At 38.9% G+C, this 22,095-nt stretch overlaps 1 protein-coding gene across 1 annotated transcript in view; it reads right to left on the bottom strand.

Moving 5' to 3' along the window:
* The window catches only part of DNAH7 (dynein axonemal heavy chain 7), a 4,771,155-nt gene that overhangs the window by 833,102 nt on the left and 3,915,958 nt on the right, over positions 1-22,095 (bottom strand). Inside the window, exon 50 of the mRNA XM_044073696.1 lies at positions 3,943-4,035. Coding sequence (XP_043929631.1) covers positions 3,943-4,035 — 93 coding nt within the window. The remainder of the gene's footprint in view (positions 1-3,942; positions 4,036-22,095) is intronic.

Genomic DNA, 22,095 nt, shown 5'->3' with positions numbered 1-22,095 from the left:
ATAAAGAAGGCCAACTGCTCCTGAGGGGGCTGAAAATGCTTATCAAAGGGGGAAGGGATTTCCAGACCATGAAATACCCTAGGCGGATAATGGACAGAATCTGGGAGTCATGAGTAATCTTTAACCAGACAGGAAGGGATAGGGGAAGACAAAGTGAAAGAGGAATGTGGCTGAGAAGAACAGAATAGTCAGACAGCACCTGGTTTATCAGGAAAATGAGATTTCTGTATCACAGTAGTCTGAGTAGCTTTAGTAGGAATAGGCACTTTCCACATTTTTTTACCCTTGGGGGGAGGGCAAGACTAACTATGGACAAAGGCTGGCTTATTAGGGTAATTCCTCTGAAATTTAGGCACAGGAGAAACAAAAATACGTTTAAGTTCCTGCAAGGCTTTGACCTTATCCTGCAGAAACTTAAACAAATCAGCAGCAGCTTCAGCAAACAAGTGTTTATTTTCTAGAGGAGTAACCATCAACTTAGCCTTAATATCATTAGGCAAAGGTCGGAAACAAAGCCAGGAATATCTCCTCATCATAAAACCAAAAGCAGCAGCTCTGGCAGGAGCCTCTGTAATAACTGCACTTAATAGACTGGCAAGCCACCTGGGAAGAAGTCTCCAGCAGGGAAAGAGCAGAGGTCTTCCCTTCATAGTCAGGGAGATCAGAAATTAACTGACAAGCTGGAGAAAGAAGAGACAAAATATACCTGGATATATGGGTCTGATAACTGAAAGCCCTAAAAGCCAAGGTAGCAGAGGTATAAACCTGCTTACCTAGCCTTTCCAAAGTTCTGCTGATTTTATCAGAAGGATGTAACTTAGTAGAAGGCAGTAACTGAGATGGCCTGTCAGATGCCACAGACAACACACAGAGATCAGCAGAAGGACATCTGTAGAGAAATTTGTAGTCCTCAGGAACCTAATAAAACCTATTAGGTTTCTTGGGGGCAGGAGGCTGGGAATCTGGGGCCTTAGACACAGTAGAAAAGGCATCCAACAATGCAGCCAAAACAGGAGAAACAGCAGGTCTAGAAGAGTCCACTTGCAGAAGCTTGTAATACCTCTTTTAACCTCAGAAACCTGGGCACAAACCCATTTAAAGAACTCAATCATTCTAGAGATTGTGCCCCCAAAAGAAATCTCCTCAAATGGAGTGTCAGGACTTGTGGATTCCTCTTCCTCAGAACCACAGTCCAAAGAAGAGGGGATCTGAAATGACTATGCATGGGATTTTCCATCTGAATCCACCTTCTCTTCAGAGGACTCCTGTCTCCTGGGTCTTTTAAGGGGAGTAGAGGACCAAGGGGGAGTAGGAACAGAAACTCCATGAGGAGGTTTCAAAGCCATAAGGGCATTAAACAACCTCTGAGTGAAATTCTGCCATTCACTCTGAGGGTCTTAGGAGCTGGAGAAACATGCTTTGTTTTTTGTTTCTTTTTCAGAGGGACATCCACCTTGTAAAATTTAGAAGGTTTGGACCCCAGATGGCATTCAATAATTGTAGTCGGAACTTCCTCTCTAACCAAAGTCTGAGGAACAGCCCCAGGCCCTTTGGAAGTAATGAGCCTCAATTCCCCTGAGCATCCGAGGCAGATATCTGCAAGGCCTCCAGGGACATGTGAGAGGATGGTTCCATGCCAGCCTCTGAAACTGTTGTGGCAGAGGAATCTGGGTGATCCTCTGGGCTTTCACTCACCTTGGGAGAGATGTCAGCAGAAGCAGCACAGTGGAAGAAATGGACCTAGATTTCTTGGCCTTTTTCTTTACGGACGGCTGATCCTCACAGTGGGAAGTTCTTTCCATAGTGTCTTTCACTAAAAGCTTAAGACGTTGGTTCTCCAAGTACAGGCCAAAGAGGAATGAAGACTATGGACAGTCTTTGCAACAAAAGCCTGACAAACAGAATAGGACATGTGGTCGTAGGACATAAGAGAAAATAAGTACTACTCGTGTTGATCTTTATGAGGAATATGTCTCCTACACTGGCATTTACGCTTTCTGGATGACATGAACCCCACAACAACACACAAAAAGAAAAAAAGATAAGAGGAAAAAAAAAACAATGGGGCACTTATCTGAAATGGAACCAGCAAAAGAAGCAGGCATTCAGACTGACAGTCAAAAGATGGCATTCGGACTGGCAGCAAAGAAGTTCTGAGGATCCTACATCCGGACATCACCTTCACGTCCTATGCTTTATATGGGGCACATAAGTGTGACATATACCTTACCTTAAAGCAACTTAAAGACTTTGGTATACTGGCCGGTCGTCAGGCCACCCTTGGCAGGGGATCCTATTATAATGAATATTGCAACAGTGAAATGGAAGGACATCAGCTGATATGTTCATTCAGAGAAAATAAAAGTCATTTGACTGTTGATTCAGATTTGTTATAGACTGTCGCTTACAAATCTCTACAGTGTTTCCTGGTACAAGGACGAAAGCTGCAGCATATAATTAAAATGAATACTCTAAGTTATGATTATAGAATCACACCACCTTCTACTAATATTTTAGGAAAACTGTTGTTATGTTTAGAGTTCCCAGTGAACTAGCATTTATAATTATGAAGGCTGCTATTTACTTTAACAGTCCCAGTGAGCTAGAATTTATTTCCTCAAGGAACTTCTTGTTAGAAATTTTTAAGTATGTTTGACAGATATGAACAATACTGCATTTGCCTTACACACTTCATTATTATGACAAAACAGTGATAAGTGTTCCAAAATTATATTAGGCAAGTGGGCACTGTATTTTCTACATAATTTTATTGACAAGACATTGGAATTCAATTACAAGTCATACTGAAGAAGAGAAGGTAAAAGCTGACTGGGCGTTCAATACAGGTGGGTGAATAGCACCTAAGTTTATATCACATGAGCAAACATTCATCATGACGTGGAAACAGAATCTTACTACATAATTTGATAGGTGAGTGGACATAATTTCTTCTACTTTTTCTTGCTCACTTCCCTGCTGACCACTAAGCTCACCCTCCTGGATGCACAGGGCAAGATTCAAACAAGCTAAGAGTTTGGTGTTGTTATCTAAGACAGCAAAGTAAGTCCACACTTTCACATGTAACTCTCACAGGCGCACGGGCTGCTAACTGATCTGGATGTTATCCATCTATGCCAACACAGCAAGCAAATAAAACATTTTCTTGAAGTAATTCTAATTTATATTTTGTTGTAACGCTACTTCTTTTCCTAGCACAGCTTGCTTATGACATAAAATGGGTCATCCTGTACAATACAAAGAAAATTTAAAGGTGAAATGAACTTATTCATATAGTGACTAACTAGCGCATTAAGTTTTACTTTACAGAGAAAAACAGTACTATTATACTAAACATACTTGTTTTATTGCTGCTCTGTAATTCAACCAATATTCATTTTAAGAATTCTTTTTAGTTACTTCTGATGTATTAACTGGAAAGTTTGAAACTATACTAAACTATGTTTTTTAGGGGACTGAGTTTTCTCATTCCTTCTATAGCTAGATAAATACAATGTTTTACACATAAGTGCTAGCCTACCAACTGCCTTATCAGCATGTTCTATACTCACTGCATCTGTGTATAAAACACAACTGTTGATTTAAGGTTGCTCCCCACCAGCAGAATTAAATGAACTGATTCTAAATTAAAGGTTTCAAGAAAATATAAAAACATACAGTTTATCATCTCATTCTAAATAAAAACTGTTGACCCTTGATTATTTCTCCACATATTAATATTATTGCTGGTGATACAGACCACTGGCCTATTTGAACTCACTTTGCTCTTTATTTATAAAATTTGGGCATGCATACCATGTCAGTCATGTTTCATTATCTCCTTAATATTCTTTCAGATACGTGATTAGGCTAATGTCTGCATTGTACTTGCGAATAAGCAGCTACACATCAGTCCTCAAACAAATGCTAGGTGCTGGAACTTACCTTGTCAGGCCGCAGGCAGCGAATCACTAGCATCCTCTGGAACTGACCCACTTTTTCTTCCCACTCGGTAGGGAAATGTTCATGATGTGGGTCCTACAAGAAAAGACTTTGTGTATCAGTTTTAGTCACTTTGCCATTTACTGCAACTTCTGAAGGTACAGCGTTATGAACAGCCTGTTGTGATTCATCTTGCACTGACTGCAGTCATCATTATTAAACAATGTTTTAGTGACAATAAAATGTAGGGTTTAGGAGACTTTATAAAGTAGCCATTTACAATCTTCCAAGTTACCAATACTGCCATGAGAAAGGAAACTAACATTTGTATGAATAGATGAAGCCAAAAAAGCTACACCCTGATTTGATATCTTAAGTAGTCTGTTACTGTTTTTTTTTTTCATTTCTGCCTCAGATTAAGCCAGGAAAATATTGTCTAGTATATATATATATATATATTCTGTACATGAAAAAACTGAACAAACTGATGATGAAACTTATGAAACAGGTTGTTTTACAAATAATATGAGTTGTAACTATGAGCTAATGCACTACATATGCAAATGTATACACATGTGCTTTTCTTTTTCTGTCCACACCAATAGTATGTTTCCAGGGTGGCTTTAAAGATTTAGGGGCTTTCACCAAAATTAACTGAAGTGGGACTCTCAAAAGGATAAAGGTCAGTTCCAGCAGTCCTTACAAAGACAAAAAGGTTGCAACATGTTTATTGTTTAGTGCCTGTGGTGCACTTGGTCCAGGGTTTCATGCAGGGGTGGAGTAATTTAAGCCTATTGCTTCTCTAGAGCAAACTTTTTCTCCGTTAAACAGTGTGACACAATGTTTGCCTTTAAAAAAGGAGCTGGATAACCGGATGAGTTTTCATAAATTCATCCATGGCATGACTTGCCGGGCATCTACATCTTTTCTTTTCTCTTTCCACCCTACTGAAGGGCTCAGGAGGCACACAGCATGATTTATAAGAAACAGATGTCTCCAGTAACACAACTGTCAGTGGTCCACTGCAAGATTAAATGGGCCCTCAAGTAAGTTTAACATTATCGGGATGTACAGTAAGACTGAGTAAGGCATTCCTGTATGGTTAAACAAGTCAAGGAGTCTGCAGCAAAATTAGTGCAATAATGGCAACCTGCTTTCTTGACTGATTTTAGGTAGCATTCTCACAATTAGAAATTTTTAGTACAACCACAGACATGCTTAATTTATGGTTTAGCAATTTTGCTAGGTCTTTGGGGCTTGCTTCATATCAGTAGCTACCTGCTGCACAACTTCTTGTGTCAAAAAACTTAAAGAAAATTAGAGTCTACTAAAAGTTGGCAATTAACACCTCATCAAGCAGCATTATACTGATCACAGAAAATGGCATGTAAAATCTGCGTAGTGAACAAACTGCCTGAAAACTAGCTTACAGATGACACAACATAAAACACGTACAAGGAATAGTGCAATTGTGTTATAGTCTGCTGTATATTTTCTGAAATTTCAATAACTCTTTGCAAGAGGCAAACCCCCTACACCTCCCATATAAAAGGTTTCATGCTCCATCACCCCCATATTCTAATATTACTACTCCATGATCACACATTTACAAGGAAGAGGGGTTGGAATTCTCCCCTTCCTCATCTCTGTGCTGTTTCAGAGTCATACTATTGAAATCTGGTGGAAATAAGTGGACTGCAGGCAGTACCCCCTACAAAAATGAACTTGACCTTTTCAAGTCATCATTTATTTATTTCTGTTTGCTGACTGGATAGGAAGACTGGTCTAATGATCCTTTTCAGCCATGACAAAGGTTTACAGAGCAAGACAACAAAACAACTAATAGTGGAGAGTATACAATAAACTTCACATTATATAATGGATGTTATAAAAGGTACATTTCACTATAGCAAAGGAAGGAGTGACATAATTAAAAATACAAAATCAATACACAGAACAGCACAATAAGACATTCACGAGCAGCACTCACTAATGCTTAAATACTTGACTTAAACAATGGCAATGTATATGTACACAATATACAAGATCTTCTTAATTGCTGTGTGGATATGGCCACCAGGGCAAAGTAACAATAAAATAATACATAAATAACTATATGATCATCCATTTCATCCTTTCTGTTTTATTCTTTTGCTGATATATGTGGCAATGAAATATTTTTTTCTTAAGTCATTTTGTGTCTTATATGATCCTCAGGGAAGACCTATAGCTGGATCTCTTGTACCTTCACAAATCAAATAGTCCCACAAATACCAGAACAAGACATATAAATCTGCTTCAGCAGATCAATAAAACAAAGTGGAAAGACATATTTCTTTCAAAGCACCTCTCTCACCTCTGAAAAACACTCCTCCATGCAAATAAAGTAGTGTGGCACATATCTTCCTTCAAATGGGACATAGATAATTGGATGGTTATTCATATATTTACTCTGGATTTGTCTGGCTTAGCCCTCCTTTAGAGGGGAGGTATACCCTATGGTGGGAAAAGCAAAAGCATAATGGTCGCAAGACTCAGTAGCCATGAACTTCCCATGATTCCTAGTTTTATTCACAGGATTTCTTTGATGTGGCTTAATTTAATGATACATTACCTGACAACCTTTAATAGAGTGGAGAAATACAAGATCCTTTTTTGTTTGAGGGCCCCTTCAGAAAAGGAACTCTCGGTGAACACAAGGTTCATCAATGCCTAACACTAGCTATGCATGGACTTCCAAGATGACTTCACACTGATCAACAGCATAACTTCAGCATTCTGAGTGTGAAAACAGAAACTGAGAAAAAGGAGTGCCATTGAATGTTTTTCTTTTTTTTTTTTGGTCAAATTCAGTTAATGGATGGACTTCTAAGATGGCTGCACATTGAGTAACAGGTTAATTTCAGCTCTCCCAGTGTGAAAACAGAAACTCAGAACAGATAGCCAGTAAACTCGTATTTCTGGGTAAATTTCAGTAACTGGCTAGTAAGTGCACTGCCTGGATGACAGCAAAACAGAAATTCAGAGAACCTGAAAGAAAATCAATCGTAAAAGGTGAGGAAAAAACACTGACTAAGAAGAATTCTGCAGCTGTTCATCAAAAGCAGTGAAAACTTCAGCTTTGGTGCAACACATGACTTCCAATAACCTAGAGGTAAAAATAAGTCCAATGTACTCAGAGCTTATTAAAATTAGCAAAACACTGATAGAATATGTGACCTAGGGTAAAGATTGCCATCCCAGCTAGCTGGAATTTTGTAAACAATTATATGTCTTTTGAGAATAATAATATGATTTATAGAGAAATGTAACAAAAGGAGACACTGCTAGCCAAGCTATCTGGAGATTTGTAAATAATCATATGTCATTTGTGAATATCCACATGATTCATATGCTTGTCTTACAGATGTAAGAGAACTATATGTTATGTGTACATTAAACTACTAGCACAGAAATGTGTGTTGAACAGGGTTTGTACAGTACTGAGCTTCAAGGATGTATCCTCATTGTACCCTACTGGAAAAGAACAAAAATGTATATAAACTATATACCTATGCAAATGTATGTTTTAATAGTAGAAACTGGAACATACAGAGTTAACTTGCAAAACTTCAAGAAAATAAGTTGAAATTAGACTGCTTTACGATTGTGTTATAAAAGTTAGCTTCAATTCACCAAGGAGACAGGATGTCTAGAACTAGGGTGCCTTTTGCATTATTTTGTAAGTGTTTTATATCTTCTAACAACAGCAAAGATCTGCAAGATATGTATTTCTCACACAGAGATGTTAAATTCTTAGTATCTGTTTAGCCTGGGAACTGAAGTCAGGTGACAAAGAGTGATGGCATCCAAGCTAACCCAGCAGTAATATTTGATATTAAATTTAAGAATTCTCAGAGAGAGACTGTGCATTTTGTATTTTGTCTTGGACCTAGCAAGAACATCCACTCATCACCACCTTTTGCACTTCTGCCTTCTTGTTGCTCTGTAAGTAAGATTTAGGGCATAGTATCTCTTTTAGATATAGTTAGGAATATAGTAAAGATTAATTTAGCTGTTTTTTGTATTTATTTGAGACTGTCCTGCAATGTTGTTTTAAAAAATTTCCTGTGATTTTGAACTTTGAAGTAGCTGTGTTTGTTTTCTGATTGTCTTGTTTTTTTATTATTTATTATTAAATATATTTAACCCTATCTTTGTGGCTGATATTTGTGAGACATATTTTAGCTCTTAGCGTACTTGCATATGTATTTGGTGACACTGTACAGGCCACTCCTAAATAGCCTAGCAAGTCTTGGTCAGACTACCATTTGGATATTAGTAATATTACACAGTAGGATTGGATACCCTTTGTAAGGGCAATATAGTAGCTGATAAGGAGAGGTTGGTGGCAGTGGAAACTAACTTATAGTCTGGGCAGAAGGGGGCATAGCTAGTAAACCTGTGCCAGCCTTCCCCAGGTGTGTGTGTGTTTGTATATAAACCAAATCTCAAAGTGTGTGTGTGTCAGCTACTTGGGCAGGGAAACAAAACAGTGGATGTACAGAGAGGGTGCTGGAAGTCTTGGCTTGGCCCCTTAGCTGAGATCTTAACCATATAGCTGTGCCAGTGGGGAGTCTTATTGGGGATCTGGAGAAAGAGGGAGAAACCAGCCCCAGACTGACTGTGATTTCTGTGTGCTCTTAAGGGAAATTGCACTTTACTGTGTGTGTACTTGTCATCCTCCCAGTGTGAACATTCCCTAGCTGTTTCCAATGGTGAGTATTGAGGATCCTTGATTACTGGGCCAGTGCAGGGGCATCACATATTAATTCGCTGGCAGTGGTGGGATATCCACATTACGTATTAATTGTTTGACAGTGGTGAGATAGTAAATTGCATATTAATTAGCTTGTAGTGGTGTGGATATTGAATTCCTGTAGCTTGTGTACAGTGATCACTGAAGGGGTTGTACTCCCAATCAGCCACACAGTGAATATTCAGAGTTCATATCACAATTGTTTTAATTTTTTTGTTAGGTTAGTTAGACAGGGAGAGCAGGCAAGCATGTCAGCACAGGAGTATGGCAAGCTGAGGAGCCGCCAGTGGGCTGAGATGTGCCAAGCTAAAGGACTGGTGCATGCCAACCTGACTAAGGCAGAAATAATTGAAGCTTTAGTCACAGATACATCACAGGATAGCAACCAGGGGGACAATCAGTCTGGCCTTGGGAATATACAACTCTCAGAAAATGGACAGTTCTATCTTTCCACAGAAGAATTACAAATCCAACTGGAGTTAAGAGACTTGAGCTGGAGGCAAAGCACTTGGAAGCAGGCAGCAGAGAGACTGAGACATCTGGAAGCTGAGGAAAATGAGAAACTGCGATGTCTAGAGGCCGAGGAAAATGAGAAACTGCAATGCCTGGAAGCTGAAGAGAATGAGAGGCACAGGCAACATGAAAAGGAGATGCTGACGCTTCACCAGGGTCATGGAGATAATGGGGAAGTGAGTAACCGAACCCCAGAAACAAGAAAGGTCAGTAAATTTCTTCCACAATTTACAGAGGGGGGATAATTTTGATAGTTTAATTCATATGTTTGAAAGGGTATGTAAACAGTATAATATTGACCAAGGGCTCTGGGTACAATTCCTGACCCCCCTTACTCCATGGTAAAGCTGTAACTGCAATTTCTAAATTGTCTGATACTGATTGTTTAAATTATAATACAGTCAAAATGTGTTTATTAGAATGCTTTAAGTTAACACCTGAAGCTTATAGAAAAAAGTTTAATGAGCATAGGTGCAAGGCAGATGAAAGTGTGTATGAATATATTGCTGAACTAAGCACTTATTTTCATAGGTGGGTGAGTGGATGTCAGGTCACCACTTTTGAAGGGCTGGCAGACCTTTTGTTGAGGGAACAACCCCTTAGCACTTTGCCTGAGGACATGAGAATCTGGTTAGCTGACAGACAGTGCAATATTGCAGATGAGTTGGGGAAGAAGGAAGACCTATACCTAGTAAGCAGGGCATCACTGCACAGGAAAGGGACAACCAGTGCTGCTCATGGGTCTAATGGAATCCATAGTGGGCAGCCCTGACTGCCCCAATAGAGTCCGTCAGTAGCAGGGGAAACCACTAGTCTAGGTACACGTCCAGGACCAAGGGTTAATGTTTTAAATGCAACCAGTGGGGCCATGTAGCATACAGATGTCCATGGATGCAAGGTGGGGAACAAAGGTGGGAGAGCCAGTAAGTGGGAATGACAAAATGCAAGCAGTAAGTTGTCTTGAGACAACAAGGGTACCAAACTACCACAAGAACTTATAGCCTATCTTAGTGGATGGGAAAGAGGCGGCCTCTAACATAACCATTGTAAAGCCTACAATGGTTAAAGAGGAGTACTACTTGCTTGGGCAGTCTACTCCAGTCAGAGCTTTAGGAGGGACTCCATTCCAAATACCTTTGGCTAGGGTTCACCTTGACTGGGAGGTTGGAAAAAGAAGCCAGCAAGTAGGTGTGTTTGAGGATATCCCTACAGATGTCCTGATAGGGAATGATTTTGATAATGCAGTACCTTGTGTGCATGCAGTTACACACATTCATGCTTGGAGACAAGCCTGTGGGAGACCCAGACAGACTGCACACTTACAGCCAGGACTGGTGAGGTGGTTTCTTCAGGGAGGGAGCTACCCTGTAGCAGTGAGACTGAAAGTGACCCACGGCTGGACAGAGTGACTGTAAGAGCAGAGGTGAGTGGTGCCTCACTGTCAGCCTGGGTATTACTACTGTCAAAGGATACCAGACTTCCTGTGGAAGGGGAGCTGGGAAGGGGTACAAAGAGAGAGTTGAGGCAGGCTCAGCTCTCAGACCCTACATTACAAGGCCTGAGGGAGGTAGCTAGTGAGGCACCTGATTCTCAAGGGAAGGGGGAGTCTGTACCCTGGGACAAATGATTACTGTATAGAGAGTGGACCCCTGAGGGAGGGCTAGAGGGTGAGAGAATACAGCAGTTAGTAGTGCCCAGAGCCTATCATCTGGCACTTCTAGCCATAGTCAATGATATTCACTTGGCAGGTCATATGGGCATAAAATGTACAAAGTGACATATTATGCAGAAGTTTTATTGGCCTGGGATTTCCTGAGATGTAACAGGGCACTGCAGGAGATGTGAGCAGTGCTAAAAGGTAGGCAAGGCAAGAGACAAGGTGAAAGCTCTTTTGATACCTTTGTCTGTGATTGAGGAGCCATTTCAGAGGGTAGCTATGGATATTGTGGGGCCTTTGAGTACCCCAAGTTCCACAGGGAAAAATATATCCTAGTGGTAATAGATTACGTTACCAGATACCCTGAAGTGGAGGGCTTTGTCATCCACTGAGGCAGAAAAGGTGGCAAATGCTTTATTAGAGATTTTCAGCAGGGTATATTTCCCAAAAAAATACTGATGGACAGAGGTGCCAATTTCATGTCAGACCTGCTGGCTTTTCTGTGGAAGTACTGTGGGGTGAAACACTTAAAGAACACCCCCTAACACCCCCAGACTAATAGTCTTGTTGAGAGGTAAAACTCTACACTCAAGATGATGTTATGAGCATTTGCAGATTGATTTAAGAGGGAGTGGGACAAATATTTGCCCTATCTGTTTGCTTACAGAGAGGTTCGTCCACAGGTTTTTCACCCTTTGAGTTGCTGTATGGATATAGGGTGAGGGGACGTCTAGATTTGATTCGAGATGAGTGGGAGGGTGAGTGTGAATCCCACAAGACGTCTGTTGTGGCATATGTCCTAAACCTCAGGACAAGGCTCAGGGAACTCATGGGCTTGGCCCAGGTGAACCTGGCAGAAGTCCAACAGCAGAAAAAAGTCTGGTATGACAGAAATGCTTGAGCTGGAGAGTATGCTGTAGAACAGCAGGTAATGGTTCTCATTCCTGTCAGACACAACAAGCTGCAGGCAGCTTGGGAGGGATCCTACAAGGTGGTAAGGGGGGTCAGTGAAGTTGACTGCATGGTAGAACTGCTAGGCAGGAGGCAGGGGCACAAACTGTACCATGTTAACATGATGAAACCTTACCATGACAGGGAGGCCCTTGTGCTAAGTATATGCAGTACAAGGCAGGAGGAGTCTGAGGGGTATCTATGGCTGCAGGGAGCCAGCCAGCCAAATCTCAAATTATTATGGTGGAGCCTAGGGCTACAGGTATATGATAGGACAGTGCAGCACTGTACTGGGGTCAGCAATGCCAAGGCAGCTGGAATCTAAAGACAGGGAATGAGGTAAAGTATCCCAGATAGTCAACCCTCTCAAGCAACATTTCTCAAGCGTCACTTGAAAAACTATCTTGAGTTTTCAGTGGGGGAAGAAGTGTGACACAGGGTAAAGACTGCCATCCCAGCTAGTTGGAATTTTGTAAATAATTATATGTCGTTTGAGAATATTAATATAATTTATATAGAAATGTAACAAAAGGAGACATTGTCAGCCCAGCTATCTGGAATTTTGTAAATAATCATATGTCATTTGTGAATGTCAACATGATTCATATGCTTGTCTTACAAATGTAAGAGAACTATAAGTTATGTGTATATTAAACTACTGGTACAGAAATGTGTGTTGAACAGGGTTTTTACATTACTGAGCTTCAAGAATGTGTCTACGGTGTACCCTACTGGAAAAGAACAGAAATGTATATAAACTATATACCACTGCAAATGTATGTTTTAATAGTAGAAACTGGAACATAGAGTTAACTTGCAAAACTTCAAGAAAATAAGTGAGATTAGACTGCTTTACGATTGTGTTATAAAAGTTAGTTTCAATTCAGCAAGGAGGCAGGATGTCTAGAACTAGGGTTCCTTCTGCATTGTTTTGTAAGTGTTTTATTGTTTTATGTCTTCTAGCAACAGCAAAGATCTGAGAGAGATATATTTCTCACAGAGATGTTAAATTCTGTTAGTATCTGTTTCAGCTGGGAAATGAAGTCAGGTGACAAAGAGTGATGTCATCCAAGCTAACCCAGAAGTAATATTTGATACTAATTTAAGAACTCTCTCAGAGAGAGACTGTGCATTTTGTATTTTGTCTTGGACCTAGCAAGAACATCCACTCATCACCACCTTCTGCCTGCTTGTTCCTCTGCAAGTCAGATTTAGGGCATAGCATCTCTTTTAGATATAGTTAGGAATATAGTAAAGATTAGTTTAGCTGTTTTCTGTATTTATTTGAGACTGCCCTGCAATGTTGTTTTAAAATATGTCCTGTGATTTTGAACTTTGAAGTAACTGTGTTTGTTTTCTAAGTATTGTCTTGTTTTTTTTTACTATTTATTATTAAATATAGTTAAGCCTATTTGTGGCTGATATTTGTGAGACATAATTAAGCTCTTAGAGTACTTGCATATGTATTTGGTGACACTGTACAGGCCACACCTAAATAGCCTTGCAAGTCTTGGTCAGACTACCATTTGGATAATAGTAACATTACACAGTAGGATTGGACACCCTTTGTAATGGCCTTATAGTAGCTGATAAGTAGGGGTTGGTGGCAGTGGAAACCGCCTTATAGTTTGAGCAGAAGGGGACATAGCTAGTAAACCTGTGCTAGCCTTCCCCAGGTGTGTGTGTGTATGTGTGTGTGTTTGTATAAAAAACAAATCTCAGAGTGTGTGTATGTGTGTGTGTGTGAACTACATGGGCAGGGACACAATGCACTGGTCAGACAGAAAGGGTGCTGGAGGTCTTGACTTGGCCCCTCAGCTGAGATCTTAACCCAATAGCTGTGCCAGTGGGAAGTCTTATTGGGGATCTGGAGAAAGAGGGAGAAAACAGCCCCAGACTGACTGTGATCTCTGTGTGCTCCTAAGGGAAATTGCACTTTACTGTGGGTGTACTTGCCATCCACCCAGTGTGTACATCACCGAGCTGTTGCCAGTGGTGAGGATTGAGGCTCCTTGATTACTGGGCCAGTGCAGGGGTGTCACAGAATATATCAACTCAAATAACAAAAGTCTGGAAGAAATGGAAGAAGCTTTAAACAGATATTCATATGAGGTGATAAAACTGCAAAAATCAAAGGTTGAAATGAAGAAAACGCTGGCTGAATATCAGACTGCCCAAGAAGAGATGTTTCAAAAAGCAACAGAATTAGAGGGACAGAGCATGTAGGGAAACCCTGAGATTTTCTGCTGTACCAGAGAAGCTGGACGGAATAGACTGTATTCATTTTAGGAAAGCACAAATAAGCAACTGGACTAATGTTCCACAGCAGACTTTGTTAACTGAAAGGGCAGATTTAGTGTGTGCTCCTAACCTGGCCATGAGAAAGCAGCCAAGACCTATATTAGTAAAGATGCAATCATACCAGCAGAAAGAGTTGATCCTGACAAAAATGTGGCAGAAGTGTTAAAAACTGGAGACAGCAGAGTGTTTGCTGAAAATGATTATTCACTGTTCACCAGGCAGTCTTCAATGTGTTTTTTCCCAGGTGGATTAATGTCATTTTTTGATGCAAACAGGTTAGTGAGTCTGCAGGCAGCAGGGAACTCTGCTCCTCATTCTTCTGACGGTTAGGTTGATAAAGAGACTTTGCCAGTGAAACATTTTCCAGTGTTCCAAAGAAAAATGCTTGAGAGACATAAAAAAAGCACAGGAGCTGACTAGATGAATCAGCAATACCTTGGACGTGAACCAGAAACTGGTGTTGGGAGATGGAGATAAACAGAAAGAAGACCAGCAACTCTGAAATTAGTGAATAAATGGAAGACTATGAGGCATCTTATCACATTTGTGAAATATGGTTTTGCAAGAAACGCTGGCTGAAAAACAATAGACATTTGTTGACTTTGTTAAACCTGTGAGTGGACAGTAAAGTGTATACCCCATTCTATATCATTAATGTTTAGAAGGACAGTAAAAGGGGGAACTAAGTAAAACAATTTTTGTTCTTATTAGTATTTGTATAAAACATCTCATGATATAAACTGCATGTTGTATACAGTAAAACAGTTTTGTGTAGTCTGGGTGTATTAAATGTGGGTGGGTCTTCGCAGTTACTGTTGCATGTGTTAAAGATATTAAAGTAAGCAAGTACTTTTTTAGTTGTAAGAAATATAGGTTTTACAGTATAACAAGGGAAGAAAAGGCTGGAGAAAAGCAAGTATAATGTTCATATGTTATGATCTTGGGCTGCTGGGGTGGGTTGTAAAAGTGCACTGATAACATAATATGTAGAATCAGGTTATTTTCTCTTTTAATTTTGCCAGAGTTAATGTCTAGATTACTACCTTTGGCTTAAGGTGCAAACATTTGTTTTTGTAAGCATGTAGACTTTAAAAATAAGACAAATTGTGAAAGCCATGAGAATGATAACCTTCTTACAACTACAAATACATTAGCTTGTTTGCTTTTCAATGGCAAATGTTTAGTGGAGATGTCTGCAGCTGAGGGCAACCATGCATTAATTTCTGATTAAAATTTACAAACACTCATTGCTGAGACAAGCTGTCTCTGACTGCCTTCTCTACCAGTGCTTGATCTCAGTTTACAGGCAAACAGAAAGGGATAGGAGAAATTTAAGTGAAAGATCTGCTCTGGTAGAGCTTTTAGTTGAATCTAGAACAGAAGCAGCAGTTAAAAACGTATAATTAGTAGGGCATATAAAATGTAGAACATATAAAATATTGCACGAGAAGTAAATGAATCAATCAGAGGAGGGTAGAAAAGAATGGGAAGAGATACTGGATAAGCAATTAATAAGAAAACAATGGGAAGACCTATGAACAGCTCCCAAGTATGAAACTAAGTCCAGAAGGTTTAGGATCTGTGCTTGGAAATGTTTGCAAAGGTACTTTTATACTGCAAGCAAACTTCAAAGAATTTTTCCTCAGGTAGATAGCAAATGTTGGATGCGTGATTGAGAAGAAAGAGGTAACTGGAAACGTATGCTTTGGGAGTGTAATGAGTTGGCAGATTTTAAAAATTCCCTACTAAGTACTCTCAGAAATACTGGGTGAGCAAATGGCTGTAAGTAAGGAAATTATTCTTTTGAGTTGGGATACAGGATTTGAATTGCCTAGACATAGTAAGGCCTTATTAAGTTTAAATCTGTTGGCTGATAAAAAGCAATTACTAGAAAATGGAAATCAAAGTTTACCCCAACCGTATTTGAGGTACTGGAAATTATAAAAGAGATAAAAGAATCAGGCCCACTCTGCAGCTGTCAAGGTGTGCTTACTGAAACTTGTAAGTCCTGAGGGCATTCAGGACAAAAGTATATAGAATAGGATTGTGGAACCTGTATGTGCCCAACTGATGTATTGTGTTCAGTAAAGTGAGTGTTCACACTTTGAATTGGATCTTTAGATTTTTATCACTTGGAGACTCGTATCATGATCAATTCTTGGGGGTTTTGTGTTAGTTCTATAATTTGAGAGGAGCCATGCAAGGGATAAAGCATTTAGGAGATCCCTCTGTCCATTAATAGTACAGGGAACAGTCCTGGGGTATGTTTTCTGTCCATAGATCTAAGCAGCACTTCAATATTGACAGAAATGAACTTTGTTTTATGTGGATGAGGAGTCTGTTCCAGAGCAGCGGTATCCTCTCCAAGATATACCTGTACCTCCAAACAATTCTGTTGATGTTACAAAAGAGGTTTAGATCCATACAGTGAGTATTTCTTATGTTGTTTGACTTGCTGATGCACAGTAAATCCATCAGTATTGAGTTGGAGGATGCCTAACACAGGTCACTCCTTAGTAGTCACAGGACTTTTTTAGTCAGTCCATTTAAGACATGTTCTATAGGCCTTGTATCCTTTAAGTAAGGTATCTCTGTGGGCATTCCAGTTGTTGTATATAACAAGATATGAAAAAGTTCTGATAGAAAGGCTAGTATGGGAGAAATTGGGCCCAAAAGGATATCAACATGCTGTTTCTCTGTCCATATGGAGGACTCATTGAAGGTTTCTGAGAGGCTGTAACCAAGTCAATCACTTGTGGTGGAAGTGTAGTATTCCTGGCCACCACTAGAATTGGAAACCTACAAGTTAACTGAAGGGACTAAATGTCCAGTAGAGGCTAACCAGATAGATGAGACAACTGGGAGAGCTGTGGGGAGAAAGAAGAGGTTTTCTTCTTATATATGTCCAAAACAATGGCCAGAAAGGTAGTGCGAGAATGACCCTGGTTCTACACACTCTGGCTTTCTGTAGGAATCTTGGCATAAGTGGTAATGGGGGAAAGGCATAAAGGAGCCCTAGGAATCAATCATGAGTGAATATGTCTAATGAGGGATATTCCACTTGAAGGACAATTGAGAAAGACTTGATTCTGGATGGTAAAGAAAAGGCAACACAATAATGCTTCTTCTGCTTGTGAAAAATTTTATGACTACCAATCTGTTGCAAGCCCATTCATAAGGGAGAAGAATTTGTCTGTTCAACCTGTCCACAAATAAGTGATGCCTCACTTTTGCAATAAATGCTGGCTCAGTAAGATTCCCTAGTGGTGATCTTGCAGGCTTGGATGACCTCCATACCGGTTTTGAGGGTAAAATAATGGGGTGCCACGAATTCCCGAGTGACCCGTACTATTCCCGATAATTTCCCTTTTTGTTTTTCAAATCTGCCACCTGAAGTTGTTGCTGGTGACGTCATTGTGCAGGGGTGTGCACAATGATGTCAGCTCATGTTTCCAACTGCCAGCCAATCGGAATTCGGCTGAGGACTTTCAGACTGTGTCTGTTTGTGTTTACCTTCTCTACATACGTTCATACATTTATTTGGGGAACGACCGTTGGTAAGCAACTTTCTCTGCATATATAATTGCAGTTTGCACATGTTTTGTTTTTGTGAAGATTATACTCATGGTCTAACTTTGGAAACATCTCAGGTGAATCATCGCAATGCCCTGGTTAACAAATAAAACAAACCTACTAACTAAAGTGAGAAGTTTGATCTACATCCGTTCCACAGTAAATGCCTCTGAAAAAAATCTCTACACCTTGCTTTCCAGTCCCGGCGTACTGCATGCGAGCGTATACAAACACACACACACACACACACACACTAAATCCCACATTACTCCTTGTGCCCATGCTTAGCAGCGTATTCTTTGGTCTTTTTATTTTGCTAGTATATTGGGTATGCAATTTATGCATGTCTCCCCTATCTACATTTATTTGACATGTGTTTGTAAATTTAAACACCTAGACCAGAAATCAGAAAAGGAAGGACAAGCGAAAGCACAGGTTGTTTATCCCTCACCCCTCGGCTCGCTCAACTATCTTGTGTCCTCGTCTAGGTAAAAGACAAGTGTACCTAAGCTCAGTAGCTCGCTCACTCACTCACTGTCCATTCAAAATACATTAGTGGTTTTAGTGAGAAGTTCCCCATTCAGCAATTAAATTATATTTTTACCTACTTAACATCTGTTGACCGGGAAAATCTGACTAGCAGAGGCCCGGGGAGAAACGCTCGATTTTTGCTTCAATATCCTCGGGTCGTAAAAAGGCTATTAGCAGGTTATATTTAATTAGGAGAAGCTTAATTTTTGGCTGCTTTTTACAGATTAAATGCTTTATTTTGTATAAGTGTTTGCACTACAATATGCATGTGTTGTTACTAATCCTAATCAGAATGTTAAAGGTTTTCAACACTGTGTTATGCTAACAGGTTGATGTTTATTGACAACATGACAGATGTACTTTTGAAATTAATTGCAAAGCTTTTTGCCAGGTGTGTGTGTGTGTGTGTGTGTGTGTGTGTGTGTGTGTGTGTATGTATACATGCTTGTGTGTGTATGCATGTATAGCATGTGTGTCTGTGTTTGGTTAATTTTTAAAATAGTTACCAAATGAGTTTTTGCCTGATAATGTCCTTACAACACCTTATTAAGGTATCTAAAAATGAATTGTTAATAAATGGCATCTGTCTGTATAAAGTAGTTCAGCATAAATGGATTGGGAAATGAACGTACTGGCAAGCAATAAAAACATTTTGGAAAGCTGCTGCTTTATTTGTAGTTGTCACTGTCTGAATGTCATTTTGACTGCCCTGGCTGTATTCAGTCATTGCTGATAGCATTTTGTAGTGAATAACAATAGTCATTTAAAATCATGTAGGGAATTAATTTTATAGAATATAAATGCTGAAAGTCACTCTGCCTATAATGAATAAGTCAAGTTCTTCTGCTTTTCTGAATTGCTGGAAAGAGACTAGGAGTCTAGGACTGAGATTTCATGTTACTCTAGCTTGATTACATTTGCCTTAGATAAGCTGGGGGTGTTTTCTGTATGTCTGTAAATCTGTAACAGACTTTTAATTGCCAAGAAGCTAATACACAGCATTTGACTAAATAAAATGTTACAGTAACAGGCAGCCATTGATTTATTTGCTGGCCTGACTTAAGGAATTTTAGTTTGGTTTGGTTTCTGTTCTTTAGAGAGTGCTTTATTTAGTGCTGCAGTAATACTTTGTCTAGAAATGAAAAGTAGCATAAATGGCATAGAACTGGATTTAATAACTGTGTAACTGCAGCGTCAAACCAAATTGCACATGGTGCTATGTATTGTCATAACATGTGCATAATGTTTCTATGTGGTTTATCACTAAGGATGTGTTACAGATACAAAGATATTAAAGCAGAACTACAGGTTCTTCACTTTTTCCTTCCCTAAACAAAGTGCTAGATATTGTTAACAATCTGCAGCTGACTAACATACCTGAAGACTTTTTCTGCATTCTTTTGTCATGATTGTCATTTCTCTGGTCAATATTTTTTTTATTAATTATTGCTTTTGATACTATAGAAAAATCTACTAGTTGCTGTGACTGCCTGGTTACCAGAAGTGTTACTGACCCCAGGAGAAATATCCGTTTATTTATATGATGTTGGATTAAGATAGGAGAGCAGTGCTGGTTACAGAAACCAATGTTATCCTTTCCTCTTACTGCTTGATTTTAGGGAAAAACTGCTGTTCATCTTTCCTTGACAAGTTAAAATATATGATCTTGAAGTTGTGCTCTTGTAAAAAGGGATATGGCTCATGGCATCTTATTATCTAATATTCAGAAAGTTCCCATCTGCGTCAAGTAAAAGCAAACCTTTCAAGTACCCCTTATTAGAATGAACATTTCCCATTTGGAGTCTTAATCCCTCCATGTTCCATATCGTCCCACAATTGAAAAGGTCAGTCGCACATTTATTGACAGGAATTTTTTAAACTAATACCCATAATAAATTATACCAAATCATATTAATTCAATAAAAACCTTTTATAAATACACAATAGCACATTTAAACCATGCCATGTCATCCCTAGTTGAATTTGTTAATAAACTATTAGTAAGTGTTCCACATTTTGCCCACTTGTTCTACATTATGAGAAGCATTGTTCCACATTTTAGAGATGGAAGGTTGAGTGCTGTACTTTTGTTCTTCTGTTTATTTGGTGTTCTAATATTTTGTCTGTTCTTCAATTTGCATTTAAAGTTTGGTATCCCACAATTCCAGTGGAGTGGACGGGGTTGCATAATTATGTATGCAAATTTTATGTTAATCAGCATACAGATTTGTACCTATTTTCATGGGCCTTTGTCCAGATTTCTGATGTTTCCAGGTTGAGAGGTATGACGACCTCCACTTCACTGCATGTCATACTTTCATTACCAAGTCAACCTGGTCCATAAAATGTGGGGATTTCTACAGATCAGCTTATATCATTTTAATGTCAAAAGAGGGCTTATTGACCCTTCTTGCCATAACTCAGGCCACAAGGGCAAATTTAAATGTGGTATGTATGTAAATATACAAATGTGCATATAAAAAATATATATACATGTTCATATATAGGAGTAGCAACTTTCATTCATGGAACAGCCTGTCAAAACCTATCAGCACTGGTACAGCTGTAGTATGATCTCAGAGCTCGTATATATAATTAGCAGGGGGTGCAGGATGGCTTTCCCCCAAGAAAAAAAATTAGTCTGTTTTTTTTTTTTATCCTTTGTGGATTGATGTTTAAACTTTTCAACCTGTAGGAGTCGATCATTGTAGGATCACCTTGTTCCATTTTGATGGAAGTTTATGTTTCCATATATATAGATTCATGAAGAAAATAGAAATATAGTAGTGAAACAAGAAGAGAATGAAGTAAGAATTGAAAGTGAGGGAGATGTTTGTTCTCAACATGTAAATGAGGAAGTGGATGGGGATATAAATGAAGATGAGGGTGGTTGATAGAAATGAATGGATTGTTGATGTCCAAAATATGTATGAGGATTTAAGTCAGGAAGAAAGGGTTGAAGACAAAGGTGATGGCAATGGTGAAAGACTGACTATTGGTATACAAATTAAAATAAAATTACAAAAAGTTGCAAAAAAGAAAAATATTGTTGTTAAATGTAATTAGTGTTATTAATGAAAAAAAATATTAAGTATTCTGACATTGTGCCAAAATAAGAATTCTGATGTTACATGATTGTTAGATATATGGACTTTAGATAAGAATCAAAAAAAAGCAGGCAGAAGTGGTACAGAGGAAAGAAATAAAATGGAACTTTGGTAAGGATTTAGGTTCTGAAGTAGTTTTTTTGATAACAAAGAAAGTCTTAAAAGTGTTGGATTTCATAGTGGTAAACCCATGCAGGGGTGTAGTGGGTGATGTAAGACATGAGCAGAAAGTTTTGAGAATAACTGGGATTTATGCTTAAACACAAAGTAAAAAAAAGAGAAATGTTTCAGGAAACAAAGAAATTTGTCATACCTAAAATGGACATAATCAAGGTGGGTGATTTTATTTAAATCTAAGAAAAGCTTTCAGGTAAAATGGTAAATATTTACGTATCTATCGGCAAATGATGAAGATGCGATAAATGTAATTGGGAAAGAGTAGGTGTTACAAAAAAAGAAAAACTTAGAACTAAAATTGATTACATTATTTTCTCAGAAGTAATAAAAACAAGGCCAGTGAACCACAGCTAGCAGTAACAGTTTTATTAAGTGCTTTTCGTCTGTTATATTAAACAAACTTCATCAGATACTATAAAACCGGATATTCAGTCCTTTTAAAGACAACTACAAGTCATGTGTCTCAGAAGTATTAGAATAGCAATAATGAAACATATAAGGTATGTTTTACAGATCACTGTGCTATTAAATCATAAATTGCTAACATG

Source organism: Protopterus annectens, chromosome 6.part0, assembly GCF_019279795.1.
Source record: "Protopterus annectens isolate FY-2018-M chromosome 6.part0, PAN1.0, whole genome shotgun sequence".
Taxonomy (NCBI): Eukaryota; Metazoa; Chordata; order Ceratodontiformes; family Protopteridae; genus Protopterus; species Protopterus annectens.
This window is presented reverse-complemented; position numbering and strand designations above follow the sequence as displayed.